Source organism: Ammospiza caudacuta, chromosome 2, assembly GCF_027887145.1.
Source record: "Ammospiza caudacuta isolate bAmmCau1 chromosome 2, bAmmCau1.pri, whole genome shotgun sequence".
NCBI lineage: Eukaryota > Metazoa > Chordata > Aves > Passeriformes > Passerellidae > Ammospiza > Ammospiza caudacuta.
In genome coordinates this window covers 55,462,518-55,481,400 of record NC_080594.1, presented here as the reverse complement: position 1 = coordinate 55,481,400, position 18,883 = coordinate 55,462,518, and the positions used below count along the sequence as shown (strand labels likewise).

Here is an 18,883-nt window from a genome sequence, read left to right as displayed (position 1 = left end):
TTACGTGTGGTACTCAGATATAATATTTTTCAGCCATATCCAAAATGAATGCAGCTAGAAAAGCATGGAAATATTCTTTCACTATAACTAATTTAACAGAATCCACTTCTACATCAAGAAGAAGAAGTAGAGAAAAGAAAATTGAAAGAGATATATTTGTATAAATATGTTACATTTAGAGAAGCGAATATCCACATTATTAATTCCCTTCACTTTTATTAAGTACAATTCGAGGGACATTTTTTTTCACCTTTTTTTTTTTTTTAATTATACAGTTGCTTCTGTGGGTGCTTTGTAAGACACCCAGAATTTTATTTATTAATTATTAAGAATTTCATTAACTGAGAGATGTAAATCAGGAGAGATTATGAGAGACCTCATATGAGGCTGGTTCTACTGATGTTATTTTTACATGACTGTAACTTCCCAAGATCTAAAACTCTCTATTTCCCTGGTGAATTTATTGTCCTTGAATTGTGCAGCTCTGATCTGAAATCAGATCCACATGGAAGAAGCATGAGGACTTCAGCCACAGAGAAATGTGCTCTGCTGATTTTAAGAGTCTATAATAATGATTTGTTTACCCAGTCATAGATATGATATAGAGTCCTTGACAGTCATGTCTAAACAATAGTAACAATAACACAAAAAATATAATAGGACATAAATATAAAATACATGTAAGAAAGTATTTCAATAGTTAAGGCTGTCTAAAACAGAACAAACGCTTTTAGAGTTTGTTCTGTTTTAGAACCCAAAACATTGGTCTGAACACCCAGAGTTTTAGGAAGTCGAACTCTAACCCAAATCTGGCTCATATTTCCCCAGAGAAATAAATACTGAGAAAGTTTATTCATTAAGGACCATGTATGGTGGGGAAAGAGCACTTCATTTTGGAAGCTACTTCTTTCCTTGCTTGTTTGTTTGTTTTCTATTTCTGCAGAACATGAATAACTTCTTAAAACTTAAATATTCCCACACACTCACACACTGGAGCTGATGAAGAGAGAACCAGATGTATGATACTGAGCCAAGATTTACCCAGAATGTTCAAGAGAAGTAAGTGATGAAAGACCAAATAAAAGCAATTATAAACCTGAAACAAGATGCTAATACTGCAAAAGAAAAATTCTTCACAATAAACCAGAAAAGAAACAATTTCCATGGGAAATCTATTTCCCACATAAAGACAGTGTTAAATGCAATTTAAAGTATTTTCATTGGTCACCTGGAATTTTATTATTGATCTTCTGTGACATTGTCACCACTGCCAAGGGAGCATAACACTATTGACTTACCTGCTGATTCTGTCAAAATTACAGAATCACAGGAGGAACGAGGTTGGAAAAGACCTTTGAGATCATCAGGTCCAACCTATGGCCTAACTTAACACCTCCTAATCAACTAAACCATGGCACTGAGTGCTACGTTCAGTCTTTTTTTAAGCACATCTAGGGATGGTGACTCCAGCACCTCCCTGGCAGACAATTCCATTGCCCAGTCACGTCTCCAGTGAAGAAATTTGGTGAGTATTGCTGAAAAAAGCGAAAACCAACCAAACCCCAACATAAAATAAAAAACCCCACTAGCAGGAGGATGACTAACCCTGCCTGCATGAGCTGCTGCTGCAAAAAAAAGATGTGCCATGCCGTCAAAAACATGCCACATGCTTCCTACCCACTCCAGATCACCAAAACCTCTAGAGCCACCTTGTAATCCCAGCTCTGATGGCCATTGAGGCCCCTCCCTACACCCCAAAACCAGCCAATTTGGCAAGGCTTTGCCTATTCTCCGGTGCTTCATGTCATCCCACGCCATTTTAATGTTTTCACTTTTGTGCAGTATTTTTTGCACACGTTTAATTTGTTCACTTTCTTTGCCTGATTTTTCCTTTAATTTGGTTTCTTCATTTGGGCACTTCAGTAAGTAAAATTTTAGCAAGTTTCAGTCATTTTCACTACTCATAATTTACTCTCTGTACACTTGATTGTGGTCAAGCCACTTCTAAATTTTATGCCATTTTTGCACTTTCATTTTAATTGATAATACTTCCTTTCCAGACCGTATCTGAAAGTTTCATCTCTGTGTTCAAAATTTCATTTCCATGCCTGAAAGGAAATTCTTCATTTCCTGAAAGCAATAGAAATCCCAATGAGAATAAATGCAGAAAGGTTTGGTTCATTTCCTCGCACTTCATATCAGTCCATTTTCTTTTCTTGCTTTCACTTAATTTCAGGTTGCTTTTTTTTTACAATTTCATTAATTCACATTTATCCCTGTCACTTTCTTTAGATTTTCCCCTGATATTAGGGATTTAAAATAAATTATTTTGGCAAATTTTTGTCTGTTTTAGTACCCCTCATTCATCTAAGTACAGTTGGTTGTAGTCAGTGCATTTCAAATTTTATGGATTTTTTTTCAATTTCATGTTTGATTGACCATGTCTCCTTTCTGGAGTGTTTGTACAACTTTGTCCTCTGATTTCAATAAGGCTCAATTGGGCAGGCTTCAGTTGATATTCCTGCACTTCACGTCAACCCATTGGCTTTCCTTATTTTCACTTTGTATCAGATTTTTTTTTTCTGGAGAATTTTTTTTCTCTTTAAGAATTTCATTGCATCAAATTCTTCTCCTGTCTTTTCATTTCGTTCCCTGATTTGGGGATTTCAGTGTAGTAAATTTTGGTAAGCTTTGGTTCTTTTTTCAATGCACCTCATTTCATCGTGCTTACAGCCACTCCATTTCCAAATTTTCTTTTTTTATTATACATCCCTTCCAGAGTGTTTGTGAGACTTGCTTCTCCATTTTCAAGATTTCATTTCCTTTCATGGAAGGAAGTTCTTAATTTCACGAAAGGAGAGGAACTCTTTGCATGGGAAAATAAATAAAGAAATGTTTGAGAACTAAATATGCACCATATCTTGATTGATATATTTACTGAAACACATGGACCTGTTTTCTTTTTCATTTCATAAGCTATACAGCTCCAGGGCAGCAGCTGAAAAGATCCCTCATGAGAACCTCTGTACTGAGAAATTAAAATGAATCAAAATCTTATGGAGCAGAAAAACCCTTAAGATACCTTGCTATTTATCCAAACAAATCCACTCTTGCCTTCAAATGCAAATAATTAAAAGAAAGACTAAAACTTTTATCAGGAGAATCAGATTTTTCTTATGGTATCAAACAATTTTTTTAGGCAAGTAATACTACGAAAATTTTTGACAGTTCTCTATGAATGTTCAAGAAGAAAAAAGGATGCGCAATATATGCCAGCCTTTACCTTGCTGAACAGGTACTTAAGGCCTGGGGTTTGTCTGCTGCCAAACTTTGGAGCCAGCTGGAAATAGCTGTGATTGGCAGAAGGCAGCCCCTGGCTGCTCTGGCTCTGCCCAGCCTGCAGGTCCATAATCAGATGTCCACTGTTATTTGATCACTTCTGCCCAAGGATGCTCTTTCTGAAGATGAAGGGCAGCAATGTGCTGTGTAGGAGCTTGGTTCTCCAACACCCACTTCTATTAAACCTCCACCTGAACTATTAGCTGTGGAGGGGAGTTCTGCAGACAGGTATTGGACGTTGGAAGTGCCATTCAGTGTGAATTTCCAAGAACCAGACCAAAGTCAGAAGCTATTGTTGGTGGAACCTTCAGCAATGAGGAGTTTCCTAAGCTCAGTAGGCACATGGCCCCCAAGTACACACGGCTTCAGATGCTGTGTTGTGCTGTCTGCCACATATCTTATGTCTATACCCACTTCAAGACTTCAGGGACTTTTTCCCTCCAGCTTGGATGTTATCAGCCAGGACTTCAAGGCAAGTCTGAGTAAGGCATCAACATGAATGCGCAGTTGCTCTGCAATGGCAAAAACCTCACATGTAGTCACAGCTCTCATTAAATGTTATCAGTAAGTTTAAAAGTCTGCTATCAGTTTTAAATACAATATGGAGTGATTATAATTCATTCTGAGAGCCTCATTCTCAATTGTATGCCTTTTTTCTTTACTCTGGAAGTCTTACAGGCATCCCTAAAGTGCATGTAGGTTTATTTCCTTGCCACTTCAGTGATCCTTATTCTGCCAGAGGGAGCTATGTGAAACAGAAGGAGGACTTAAGTGCCTTTTAGCAATGCTGTGACAAAGGTCAAAGCATTTGGAAGCACTGCTAAAAATGACAGAGTAAAGCATTATGCTTTTCAATATTAAACTCCATGCCTACACCATCTGTTAGAAAGAAAGATCAGTCTTAATATCCCCAGGGCTGTTCTCCCACTTTTTGCTTGTTATGCTCTTTAACTCCAGGATTTAATTACAGACGGGAGAATTATCATACCTAAATTAAAGTCTGTGTGAGCAGAACATAGGAAGAAACTCTAAATTAGTCTAGACACACTAGTACTAAAAAAGAAACCTTGGAACTGATAATTACTCATGCTAGAATTATCTAGTATTGCTCAAGCTGGAACTGGGGATTATTATTCACTGTGAAGTAACATAAGACATAATATTGACCAAGTATTGCTGCATATATCTTCTGTGACATGTTCATATCAAGGAATGATTGTGTCAAACATAGATGTTTGGAAAAAAGCAACATGCCTCAATTCCAAGGGGCAGGGGTGTACATGATGCATATCACATGTTCTCTTTGATTGAGGTAATCCTTATATTTTTCAGGCTTTATCAAGATCATATAGCTCAATAGAAAGATTTTCCTCTAAAATGGAAAAAAAAAAAAAAGGCAAAAACACCCAAAAATTCAGTCTAAGATAACCTCTCTCCAAATTAGACATTTTTTCTGTGCTGTGTTCTTGACAAACATTATACCACTTGGACAAAGGTTTGACCCCATATCAGGGCATTCTGTATTCCATAAGTTCTCTTTCAGTCTCTCAAGGTGAAACTTTGGCCATGCATATTGTAGTCCTAATCCTTACTTTGAAATAGATCACCTTTTCAGAGAAGTTCTAGGGACAGGCTTTCAAAATAATTTAAAGATGCACAGAGTTGTAGCTGGAATTCTCCCCATGTGTGAGAATGCATCCTCTAATTTGCTCAATAACTTTATGAAATTTGTTACTCAGTGATCTATAAATGGGATGTCTGTTGAAAGTTAGTGGAATATGTTAATTTTTATTTTGTCCCTTATCAGTTTTAACTAGACTCATAAACTGATTTCTCTTTGTATTAGTAGAGTCTAAAAACCTTATCTTTTCCACATCATAAACACTAAGCAATGTTAGCAGTCTGAGTTTTATGCAGACTGTAGGCACTGGTTATTTGCTTGGATAGCCTCAGGATCATTCAGACACATAATATTTTAATTTCCTGATATTGACGCTGTACAGCACTCAGGAGCTATGAAGTGAGAAAAATTGCAGTACAGGTATTTAAGGAGCTGGCTGCCATGTGTCTAATAGTTTATTAGATATCATTTCATTAAAAAGCAGCACATTTAGTGAAGTTGAAATTTATTTAATGATCTGACAAATTGGTACCATCTGTAGCATGTAATTTATCGGTATAGTTTGTACTGCAAAATGTATAGATACAACCAACCACTCAAACAATCTAGTATAAATTTTTATGCATGATTGAAAAGGAAAATCCATTCCTAAAAAAAGAAAAAAGGTCTCTTTTTTTCTCCTTTTGCAATAATTATCTTCAGGGAAGAATACAGCATCCAAAATTTATTGTACAGTATTTGGGCTTATACTTTATTATTTTGCATGATATGAGAAATCATAAAACTTATCTTTTTCCAGATACAGAATAACCAAACAGTAATTCTGTTCATCTGCATAAGAAATCCAGTCATTTTATACACAGATCTTTCCGTGAGCTTTAATTAACCTGATTTTTAATTTGCTACACCTCTGATCTTCCAATGACATGGATGCTTCTTTTATTCCATGTTTTTTACTTCTAAAGCCAGTGTTACAGTCTAGCTCCTATTAATTGATCTTTAATGTGGCCAGAGCTCATTTGGTAGTGAAATGCTTGCTTGTAATAAATGCTGCCTGCTAAACAAGTGAGCTGTGTTACTGAAAGATGCATCAGACAAGGTCAGAATTTAACTATTGCCCTTTTTTTCTCCGGTTTATGTGTTAATGCCAGATCACACCAATGAGCTGTGTCATTTAATTATAATTTATAGTGTTCTACAAACACCACAAAATAAGTAAGACTCACTCAAAGTCATGTCCTTACAACACGAAAAGTGACCACTCAAGTGATTACTCTTGGTTCTTCACAATACATTCATGCCTTAACTATAGAAGTGAGGCTGATTTCAAAAGACAGATCTGTAATCAATAAGTTTATATTGTGGAGCTATGGACTGTTCATTGTAATTGTGGTAAAAAAACCATATTCCCTTATTTTGATTCAGCTTCATTCTGAATACAATTACCCCTCCCCTCAGTCACTAAGATAAATAAGTTGTTTCAAAAGTCACTGGATTGTATTACTATGGTAACTCACTGAACCAGTGAAATAATAATTGTGTATCTGACATTACACTTAAGTGTTTGATTTCCTCTCCAAAATAAGATACTGATATCCTTAATCTTTTTCTCAAACCTGTGCCCTTGTCAAAGAGAAAATCAATTTTCTCTAACCTTGCAGAATTAGATCTACTGATTTGTCGAGGGAGATTATATTCTGCATTATTTTATTTAACTAATTTTGCCTTGCAAGTCATGATCTTTAAACTGAACATTTATAATAAAAACTAGGGTAGGTGTCACTTCTTATGAAAAGTCACATATTCCAGAAAGGACCTAAAACAAATCTAATGTGCAAAAGTGCAAAAAACTGCATACATAGTACAGACCAAATCTCACAGTGCATGCTTTGAAAATTTTGAAATGCAATAAATATGCTGACACGACTTGATGAATTGAAATCTAAATTTGAAAGTCATATCCATCTACTAGGGCAACACTCTTTAAGTGTGAATCTACATGAAATCTAGTTAAAAACAGGTTTGATTTTCTTCAACCTGGTTGGTATGTTCTGCTTTAGAAAGATGACACTCATATTTTCATGCTATCTTAGCCCTTCAGAAGACAACCTGCATATTTCAAAGTATCCACAGTGAAGACAGTCACATGTTTTTTGTCACAAAAACATTTAATTTTGACCTTGTCGCATTGCATATGAAAAATAAAATCTGGCCACATTTGAGGTCTTATTGTTTTATGTACAGTGCAGGGTCTCACTGGTATAGGACAATGCCTCAGCATCGAGTTCTTATTAGTACAGCTATTTATTTATTATATTAGGTGAACTCAAATTTTTTAAAACTTAAAATCATTAAATACTTCAATTCCTGGAAGAAGTATTTTGTTTCCTAGAACAGTTAACCTATCTTAAACTTCTCCAACTCAAAGAAACTACTTTTTCGTAGTGAATATTTACATGGAGAAGCCTTGATTTAGAACCCATCCTGTGGGGTTTTTCCCCCCATATTTACAATACTGTATCCTAATCACACACTAAGAAGGTCCTAAAATTTGTGTCATGCACTATAGCTGTTTGTAGGAAAGAGATACCAGATAATTGCCCAGTCTCCAGACTGGATATATAGGAATATAGATGCCAGGAGGAAGGCAATATGTCTTGTCATGTCCAGATCTGGTTCTCTGACTTTCAACTCAGTTCTGTGCAGTAAACAAACTTGAATGTCAGACAAATAGAGAGCCTGATATTTTACACCATGTGGGAAAATCCCTCCCAGGATTACACCAGGGTCAAATCCTTCCCTGCTCAGTTTGAAGGGGAGCTGTGCCTTTCCAGTAGCTCTTGAAACTCAAGACTTCAAACTTTTTATAGTCATCTCTGTTTTATAGTAATCTCTGTAAATAGAATTGTATTAATTTTGAGGTTTTTTCAATTATTAAATTGAAAAAAATAACTTTTATATATTTTAATATTTATCATTATTTTATCAGAGATCAATCTTGCATTTGCTTTCTCATCCCTTCCATTTAAAAAATATCTGAACAAGAAGTAATTTTAGATTTTGTTAAAAACATTAATGATTCTGTTTCCCGAAATCTCTGAGAATCTGATAATTCTCAAAAAACTTCATATAGTTGCTTAGATCACTTCTCTCTTCCCACACTGAGCTGACACTACTACATTCTTCAATTGACAAAATCTCTATCTTGGTATGTCACGTGCACTTAAAAAAGAAAATCAATAATGAAAAATAATTTTTATGTCAAATCCATTGCCCTTCCATACATACATACAGAAGCTCAAACTAAAGAATTTAAGCTTTAAAGTTTCACTACACCTCAGTTTCTTATTTTCACATCTTCTAGAATGCTGTCTTTCTTGTGTTTAACCTTATAAAACCTGAAAGTATTTGTTTCTCTTCGAGCTGCTCCTAAGTAATTTTCTATTACTCTTAGAGGAAAGCAAATGTTGCTCTTTTATTATTGCAGTGTTATTGATCAAAGGCCTAATTTAAAAGATCTCTTTCATCATAAATGTTGGTATTTCCCATGTTTTTTGCACCTCATACCCACCATACCACCACATCCATAAATTCTTTCTTACACTTTTGATTCATGCCTTTGTATGTTCTAGGTTTCAAAGTTTGGCAGTTACAGGAAAGGCTCACGGCATTCAGGATTATACAGCTTGTAAACAGCAAGAAGCTTAGAATTTTGCCTTAACTTGACAGCAGCCATTACAAAATTCAAACCAGATGAAAAAGCCACCATTTCTGTAGTATACATATCCTGGGGATATGAGCACTACTTAGTGTTCATGACAATACAGACACTGCAATAAATGACCTTTTGATTAACTGGACATGTGATAAATTTTACCTGCACTAGAGTACTTTAAATGACCTTTGAAGTTTGTAAAAGCTTTCCAGCAGAATAAATAAGCATTTAATTGGGCCATTTAGGTTGCATATTACTGACAAGTTGCTGTCATTTCAACCTCACAAAAAAAAAAGAAATTGTTCATGAGGCATCTTCACTAACTAAATAAACTGGATGGCACTGGCAAACTCGCAGACTTTTTCTTTGTTTGCTTGTCTGTGCTTTTTCCTTTAAGCAGTAAAGAACAGAGAGTGTTGACACAGTCTAGTTCATCGTCATACCATCTAATTCTGGGATAAGTTTAAAAAATTAGTGGTGCTCAACACAAACACCCTTGTAACTTCTATCTTGTCTTTGGGACCCTCTGGTACATTCTGCTGCTACCTGAATGACTTCTTAACTCCTATTGATTGGCTCCCCCAGCTCTTATATCGGTGTTGCACTGACACTTGCCACGGTGCTTTACAGCACAACTTGGATTTTATTGCAGGCTGCCCTGTCAGATGTGCTCATTCTCTAAGGAAGAAAACAATTGTTTGCCAATGCCAAGAGCATCACCTGCTGTTGGATGAGAAATCAACATTCCTTTTTCCTGGGAGTAAGGTTAATCCCTACTTAATTTTTCAGGGTAACTGAGCTGAATATGCAGATCAGGACTGAGGAATCAGACCATATAACTCACACTTTACTGCTACATTTTATAAAAGTTTGCCATGTGGACATTGCAGTTTATGTGTTGGGATTTCTAGTGTCACTTTGACACAGAGAAAGCAGAATATTTTGGGTTTGGGTCTGTATATTTTTCTCAAATAGCATAAGAAGGATTAGTCCATACAACGAAAAACTTTTGAAAGACTGATTAGAAGCAATCCTTCCCAGGGTTTACAAATCACCATTAAATATAATTTCCTAAAGAAAACCAGATCCATAAATTGGTATACAAGATACTTTAAATCTGAGTTTAGAATAACATCTAGGAACATCACACTTTAAATTTAATCATTATGCATAAAAATGATAGAAATAAATTCATAATCAAGAAACTGGAGTATGTACATGATATTTTATAATTTAGGAATATTTCTTCTTCCATCAAAATTTGACTATAAAATAGCACCTTCTAAGAGATCAGGTTGATTTTACAGCTCCTGTTGACTTGCTTAAAACCAGATACTTACAGTTTTTGAGGACAGACGAAGATGAATCTTTCCTTAAAATATAGAAGGAATCAAAGTTAGTAGTTAGTAGTTAGTATCTACAGCTCTGAATCACCAGAATGACAACTTTGAGTCTTCCTTTCTTCATTTCTCCATTTCTTCTCTTCTAAATTCAGATGGCTATGAGCTATTTCTACACCTAGCAATGCTTTCTGTGATTTAATTCCCATGTATGTTTATATATACATGCTGTGTCACACACTCACTGGATGAAATAACACTCATGCGGAAAAAAGCAGGAAGCTATTTTGATAAACTCCTTTGTGCTGCTAAAATCTGGAAAGATAATGTATAGAATAAGTTTAGTTATTGAAAAAAACATGGAAATATAAGGAGAAAAAGTATTTGACAATGTGTGCCACATGAAATTTAAACTTTAAAGCAAAAACAATTTTGATTCAGGAGCAGAATTCTTTTTGTTAATTCCTGCAGGAAATGACCAGAGAGAACTAAGTCCAGAATTAATACTGGCTTCTTTTGAGCCATATTGCTATCATGTTGAGATTTCATTTTTATGGGTTGGGTACAAATTGCTAATAGACAGATGTTTCTGTTGCTTCAATTTGATGCAAAAGAAGTTATTCACAACCCTAAATACTTTAATACAAAGAATTTGTATCAAATAGTTAAACTAATCCTCTTTAGGAATAATAAAATTAATTGCTTCTCATACAATAAATTCATAATGTGAACAATTAACACAAGTTTCAGAAAATGACTTTACAGATTTCTCTCCACTAGAGGTCTCTAGAGAAATGCAATAAACTCTTCAGAATAGCAGATACCTTAGACTTCGCTTCTTGACAATATTTGCATGTCCTGGAAGATGAAAATCAACATGTGTTCTTTTCTTATTCCAGGTATTTATTTGGATATACTCTTTCTGTTTTAGGTAATAATTATTCCTATTACTGTGATAGTAATTCAAATCCATTCAGTGTTTTAATCAATTTTATGGTTAGATATTTAACATTTGTAATTAGATCTTCAACATCACATCACTTAGGAAATATAATAGCACAAAGCATTTAGCAGAAGGAAGGAAAAGAACTAAGGTGGCAGCTTGGTTTACCTCTGCATTTACTATTTTTGGCTAATGCTTGCCTCATTAAATATAGTATAATGATGTCACCAGGCTTGTTATTAAGTGTTGGACTATAGTCTACTGTACTCAATGCAGAGAACAAACGGGATTCTCTGAGATTTGAGGTAGGGTCACTAATCAGAAAACAGGAAAACCATGGAAAGAAAAATGGTTGCCCTCTCAGATTGCTCCATCATTAACTGTGGTGGATAGCTCTGTAAACAAGAGCTCAATGCATGCAGCAGCATTAATTGCTACTTTTTTTTGGTGGTACATTGTACGTGTGGAAGAGAAGTACGTGAGCTATGCTGAGATCTCAGAGATGAGGGATGGACTCCCGAGAAGACAGGTTACTGGCACAGTTCTAGGACTTTCTGAAGATTTCAAGTTAATTTTGCAGCATATCTTCTGATTTTTTTTCACCTTTAAATTGAGAACTGCAAAGACTACTCAGCTAATGCTAATTAGCAGCTTGAAATATCACAGCGAGGCACTTAAGAGGTGATATTTCTCAGAGTATTTCTTGCTATGAAGACAAGAAAGAAATTAAAAGCTCTGATAGGAATAAGAGCACAGCACTGATATTCTCCTAAGGCTTGTAATATGAAATCACAGAGTTGACCCATCACTTCCATCAGTGGATCTGTCAGTGAGGTTTCAGGCGTGGAGTTCGTACATCAAGAGCTGCTGACACTTCCATGAGCTATCTTGACTTTTTTTCAAGTTGGGTATATAGAGATCATGATAGAACAGAAGCCCACATAACATTTAACCAAATGTCTCTGCTCTTAATCTTAGAAACCATGAAGTGCTATGCAAACACATCTATATAAATGGCAGAATTTTTTCCTTGGCATGAAAATTTCAAACTCCTAGATTGCAGTCAACACACCAGTTGCCCCTGGAGCCTTAAGACTATCCCTTCATGGGAGACTGGAGCCTGTCACTTCTGCCTCAGTTTCCTCAGTTACAGCTCAGATTGGGATTTTCCATTTCCATTGCATTTTCCAAGAGGCTTTGAAGGACTGACTAATAAGTACAGAAAGGTACACATGCAAATGTTCAGATACTCTGTGATTTTGATATGATAAGTAATCATATATTACATAAAGCTCTGAATGAAAGCATTATGTAACAGTACTTGTTATCATTAGAATTAAATTGAATATTTAAATTAATACTGCATTTGATTGAGTGACTACTTCATAATCAGAATATGTGTTAATACAGCTTTTTTTTCTCAGGACAAAAATGCTATTTCAGGTTATTGGCAAGTGTATTTGTAACTTTCATCAGTTTCACTAGTTAAACAGCTCATAGCTGATAACTGTGAGGACATGGAAAACAAAGGAAAGCAATGCAGTTCTTATGGGAACAGACAACATCTTCCTCTGGGTTTGAATAAAACCACACGCAGTGATCATGACCTCTGGATGCCTCAGTGCTATAAATACTAAACCATAAGTCAAAGTCTAAACTTCTCAAACTCTCTCTGTTGTTGTGTCAGCAGAATAAAATGTTAAGCCTTCTGTAATAAGGAAAAAATTAATCAATTGGGGATTAAAAGAAATTATTTATATGGTTAATTAGGGTACTGATTTAGGTTACTGAAGCTGGCAGCAGAAGCTGTTTGCTGTTCTAAGGGGGGTGGTACAAAGTTTCAGGTTGATCCTCTGGTCCCCTCCCACCACCTTCTAGCATGTATATAAATTGTCAGCTCTCCAGACCCTTTGCCAGTTCCCTCTTCTAGACTTGCCAGAAGCAACAGAGGACTAAAGATGAAGATCTTTTTCTTATTCACCTTTTTGCCTTTTTTGTTGTCTGCTTTTGAACAAGCAGCTGCTTCTGCTCACTATGACAAGATTTTAACTCACAGTCGAATAAGGGCACGGGACCAGGGGTAAGTAACTGGCTTTTATTTCTAATTTAAAAGGAAGCTTGTTAATCTTTATTCTCCCCTTTCTTCTAGCATTATATTACATGTGATTTTTCACTATGAATTTTTACTGTCCTTCAAGTATTATTTTCTTTTAAAATTCATTTTACAAGAATTGTTCCTGAATAAAAAGCTTTACACAGAGTTTTAAAAGGAGACAGAATACTGTTAAACTGTATAAAATGGAAAGAAATCTAAAATCACCACTTCTCAATGTATAAAATGTGATTCAGAATCACCAAAATTAATTTCAGTTTGTAAGTATTGTAATGGGAGATCAGAAATTTTTTATGTGTTTTCAAATTTTTGCAGAATTGATAGCTATCCACAGTATTTGCTCTCTTTATTCCATCCTGATGAAAACTGTTAACTCTATTTAAATATTTTCTAATGTGGGAATATACATTGGGAATCCTTTGTGAAACTTCTGTTCCCACTAGAGCAATGCAGCAAGCTGCTCAGCAGGGCTTCCAAAAGGCAACGCTTACAAGCCAGGCTGCTTGGAGACATGGAAATAATTTAAACAGCTGGTGTCAGGAAAACACATGTGCCTAAAGATATTTTCCTCTAGTCTTCTTAAGCAAAAAACATTCTGTGAATAAGAATTGTTTACCATCCTATCTTCCCACTGCTTGCTACACACACACGCTTTTCAAATTTTTTTAGCTTTTCAAATAAAGAAGCTCACTAGTTTCCCAGCGTTGTAAAATATATATTCTAACTTCGGAGGTGATGAATTTTTTTAATTGCAGAAGTATAAAAATAAGGGATGAAATGCCCTTGCTCCATGGAATTTGACCATAAGAAATTCATCTTTGTACACCACCATGCTAAGGAACACGTATTCCTCCTCTGAAGCCTGTGACTCCTTTTATTTACATGCCAATTTACCCTTTGGTCCCCAGTAATTCCCAGAATGTTTATTTAGGTGCCTGTGGTACTCAAAATGGTTGGTAATCAAAATAGCTGATTGATTTACAGAAGACAGGGCTTCCTTCTACATAAAGAACAAGGCACTTTTCTTCCCCATCTCCCCATGACCTGCAGCTGCACAGATGTGTAAAAGACAAAAACTTTAATGAAAAGAGCGTCATGGTGTTCAGTGGTCCCCGGTGTCTGGTAATTCACTTCACAGGGGGAAGGGAGAAATGGATATCGAGACTTGCCTGGGCACAGCTGGTGATCACTGCCCATCAGACACACAGGGTCAAACCAGAATGAAGGGGGAAGCTTGTGTCGCTGCAGGGAGGGTGGACTTGCCAAGGAATCCAGCTGGGCAGCCCCAAGAACTTGCACTGTGGCTACTTCAAAACACACCTGTCCTGGGAAATGAATCCAGATGTTAATTTGTTACTCGACAGGAAAACTATTTTCTACTATTTCATGTAAAATTTTTCATGTATGAAAACTTCTTTTTACAATGTTTCTCACCGCACCCATAGCCCAAATGTCTGTGCTCTTCAGCAAGTTATGGGAACAAAAAAGAAATACTTCAGCACTTGCAGAAACTGGTACCAGCAATCCATCTGTGGAAAGAAAGCGTAAGTATGCTCTGCTTCCAAACTGTTCTCTATTGACTGAGCTAATAAAACGTATGATTAGAAAACTCCTTTTCTCACGGACAAACTGTTTACAGTTTATGTCAGAATCTTTACTTTTCCTCCAGGTGGCATTGCAATACTGACTTCCCCTTTCCTTCTCTGGGCACACTGCAAGTCATCCAAAATACTTCACCTTTTCATTAAAGTCTGCCATACTGCTGACAACTTTGGCACTAAATTTTGTTCTACCGCAGACACATTGGGAAGAAAGGTATTTCCTGAAAATGGTTAGAGTTGAACCTGAATATTCTCACAGGCAGTTTTGGAAAGCAACCTACTTCTGTGGTTTTATTCCTAGATAGATGTCATGTCTTCCCATGAAAGAAAGTCTGCTCTCAGAATGAATCTGAGGGAATTCATTACTTTTCAAAGCTCCAGAAGCAATGATGGATAACTTCATGCATTAGGAAAAGTAGTTTGAAACAATAGGCAGTTTAGACTCATCGAACTGAAGTCACATGGAGACTTTGTTCTCCTCATGACCAGAATTTGGAGGAATGTTAGCTGTAAAATATTTCAGAAATCTTGTGCATGGCCTCAAGAAGTCTAATACCGCCAACCAGAGAAAGACTTTGAGCAGTGGGGCTGGGTGGGTTTGGTCGTGACAGTGTACACAAAATTATCACCTGCTCTTCCCCTTCCTTTTTAACGCCCCTACCATTGAACAAGCACTCACAGAGCAGGGCTAGATGAGAAAAAGAATCTGTGTGAGAATAAGTTCAGTCATAGAACTCCTGAGGGTTGTTTAGGGGGTTTTGTGGTTATAATAAAGCGTCTGTTGTAACTTAGTCTTAGCCATTTATGAGTTTTATACTCTGCATACTAAACCCAGAAACACAGACAAAACTAAGAGACTTCTCCAATAAGAATGCTAATCCAAAGGACAACAGCTCATCTCATGTCAGTATCTCCATGTTAAAAAGTCCTCCCTAACTTATGTCTATAAAATGTTGAAAGTTTTCATTATGTGCAATTCCCATTTACAATGGAAGTGTAACATACAAATTTCCTAAATCAGCATTTGTTGGAACAAAAGTCTTTCCACTGTTTCTCAGCAGTATTTTATCTCCATGCCAGCAAGAAGTAGAAACAGATGAGTCACAGAGCTGATTTGAATAAACTGAAAACTGGCTCCATTAGCCAAGAATAACAAGGATTAAGGTAGTGCTGTTCTGTCTTTTTCCTTTGGAATATACTCTTTTGGATGAGGTCAGGACAATGTTGTACATAAAAAAACCACAAAAAATCAACAAACAAACAAACCAAAACAAAACAAAAACAACAACAACAAAAAAACCCAACAAAGACAAAGAAACGAACCCCACCAAAACCTCAAGAATGCATCATTGGTTTCTTAGCTGAATAATTGATTTCTTCCTTCTTTTGGCCACAGGCTTATACTGAACTAGTAGGGATGCATATGAGGATAATTTCTGATCTGGTCTGAGGTGGCATTTCCCCTGTGTGCTCTACCTACACACAGGTGATACTGAGGAACTGCGTCTTGCACCAAATTTTATCTGGTTCTGACTTTATTGAGGGATGATCCTCCATATAAACCTCTTTTCTCCCATCCATCTTTCTTACATTTTGAGCACAGCTAAAGAAGCTTCTAATTGCAGAAAACTGTAAGGGAATATGAATAATGTAAGTAGGAACTTGCTAACTGAAAAGAAGCCTGGGCTGTGCATAACAAGATACGTGGTAAAAAAGTCACTGATCTTGTAATGCTTGGCTGAAGAAGCATTTTCTTCTTACCTATGTTCTTCAGCCAATTTTCTGTCTTTCATTAATTGTATCATTGTTGGATGTAGTATGAGGATTATCTTGCCATGTCTTAATCTATGCTTATAACTCAGCTGCTTCTTTCCTTTTCCAAAAGCTAATTAATGCAATCTTTCATAGCTTTCCATGGGATGAGGGGGAAATATTTTCTATTCCAAGGGAGGAAAAAATATTTTCTCATGACAAAGCAGTTCACACAATTAGGAGAATATTTTAATTCCTATTTTGCTACATTATTTTAACAGATAATCAGATTATTATGTTTTTATTATTAGCTTCTGGCAAGGATGCAAGAAGGACTAAGAGTAAAAGGTTTATCATTAGATTAAAAATCTTTAGCCCATGCTATCCATGCATTCCCAAGACACAGTCTTTAATGAATTGCTCTACAGGAAGAGATGTACTAAAACAACTGTACAAATACTTTCAATATATGGCTTCTCAGTTGAAAATATGCACATGGCAGAAGGGTGAATATGTCATGTACATTTATGCCTATGAAGGAATGGACAAAAAATATTTTCCTAGTATGGAGAAATAAAAGACAGTGTTTAAAAAAGAAATAATTTTCACCACCTCTATCAGATTGCTGTCTTTTATGGAATGATATCCTCACTTTTCCAATCATGCTGTTCATTATAATTTTTCTTCCAGTCTATTTTAAAATCTCTTTAAGTAGTTTGGATGTTGAAGATATTAAGTCCAACTTTTCATTTGAGTAAGCTGTTCATTTTAATGTGGTTGTGATTAACTTTTTGTCAGCTTTAAATTATGAAACATGAGAAAAATGTATTCAGCTGTCATCAAAGATTCTGCAAATTGAAAATGAACTGTTGTGGTTAAAGGCCCAGTAAAAAGCTTCAAGGAATGAGTGTTCAGAACTTTTGAATTTTCAACATCAGCCACATCTATAAAAATCAATATATTGTGTAAAACAGTAATGTCATTATGGTGTACCATATGCTGTACAGTGTAAGATAATTTGAAAAATAACATCTGAAGTTTAATGTATTAAATTTCTTCCAAGGAGCCAAAATTACTTCAGTGATAACTTTAGTGAATTTGCATTTTCCTGTAAAAGAGGAGGATTTTTCAAACGGGTCAATGGTAGAACTCTTATTTCTGTTTAAAATTAAGAAGACACTATATCTTATAAGAAACAATGTTAAAATGAACATTATATTATAGGATCATCATTCAGTCCTCTTTTGCTGTTATGTGTAGCTTATGTGTACTTGAGAATTAGAGTATTGTTGTATAACATTTCCTGGCCCCTGGCAATGTTAAAGTCTCTGTGTGCTGTGATGACAAACTTTTTAAACCCTGCGTTTGGTTTCTTGTATTCTGGTTTTCATCCTTACTTACTACATTTACCTGTGAACTTTCCCTTGAGTCCATCCATCCATATCTTAGTGACTTCCTTCTCTGGAACCAGTTTTATGCCTGTTCTTAATTAGTTCTCTCCTTCATTCCTGAGCTTCTTCAAATTCTTCCTTGGAAAACAGGGTCTCTCTTATCCCACTTTTTATCTCCATACAATGCACAGGACCTTCTCTGAATTCCTATAACCAGTATGTAGGTGACCTCATGTAATTCTGTCACTTTCATTTCTATTATGTTAATTTAAATTTGTCTTTTTCCTTCACAAACCTGTGACCAGGATTTTATTTTACTGATGTCAGTCATTCTTTAAATTCAAAAACGTTACATTCAGTAAAATATGACCAATTTGTAATCAATATAAAAAGGGCTGAATGACAAAAAAAGGCTGAAATGCTGGAGAGTATGTTCTAGCAATGAAAAATTGATAATAGAAATAAAATTAGACTTAGCTAAAATTAGTTTATTTCTCCTGTATATTATTTAATGGTGCTTTTGTCTGAATCCACAGAACTGTCCTATATGAGTGCTGTCCTGGCTATATGAAGATGGATGGTACAAGAGGATGTCCTGCAGGTATAAGCTTATTTTCTTATAGATAAGTTGGCATATGGAAAGAATTAAAATTACAGCAGAGTTTCAAGGGTGATAAGCATGAGAGATGATTGCCTCTTTTTAAGAAGTACAGCCTAAGAATGTACAGCTTCATTTGCATGCAGCAAGCACAATTAAAAATTACCTAGCCCTGAATTTGATCATAAAGTTTAGGTTGAAATTCCCAATTCCTTCCAGATTCTGGATTGGTGAGAATTGATAGTGTCTTCAGTTCCCAAAGCTGCCAAAGAAGAGCTTTAATTCCTATTCCCATCAAATCCAAGAGTAGTCTGAAGCATATCAATGTGGTCAGAAAGCCAGGACCCAGGGTGGAGCATATCTAAATTTTGTATTTTCCTTTTTCTGAAAAACTTGAATCTCATTTACCTAAAGAGTCTTATAGCCTTTATCAAAGAAAGAGTGAAAATGAAGACAGAAATTCTTCATCT

The 18,883-nt window shown here is 35.7% G+C and overlaps 1 protein-coding gene across 15 annotated transcripts in view; it reads left to right on the top strand.

Annotated features, from left to right (window-relative positions):
- The first annotated feature begins 12,829 nt into the window (after positions 1-12,829).
- Positions 12,830-18,883, top strand: part of POSTN (periostin) — a 30,845-nt gene continuing 24,791 nt past the window's right edge. For all 15 annotated transcript variants that reach the window (XM_058824714.1, XM_058824713.1, XM_058824712.1 and 12 more), the window contains exons 1-3: positions 12,830-13,038; positions 14,517-14,615; positions 18,352-18,416. In XM_058824714.1, coding sequence (XP_058680697.1) covers positions 12,917-13,038; positions 14,517-14,615; positions 18,352-18,416 — 286 coding nt within the window. In that variant the 5' untranslated portion in view covers positions 12,830-12,916. The remainder of the gene's footprint in view (positions 13,039-14,516; positions 14,616-18,351; positions 18,417-18,883) is intronic.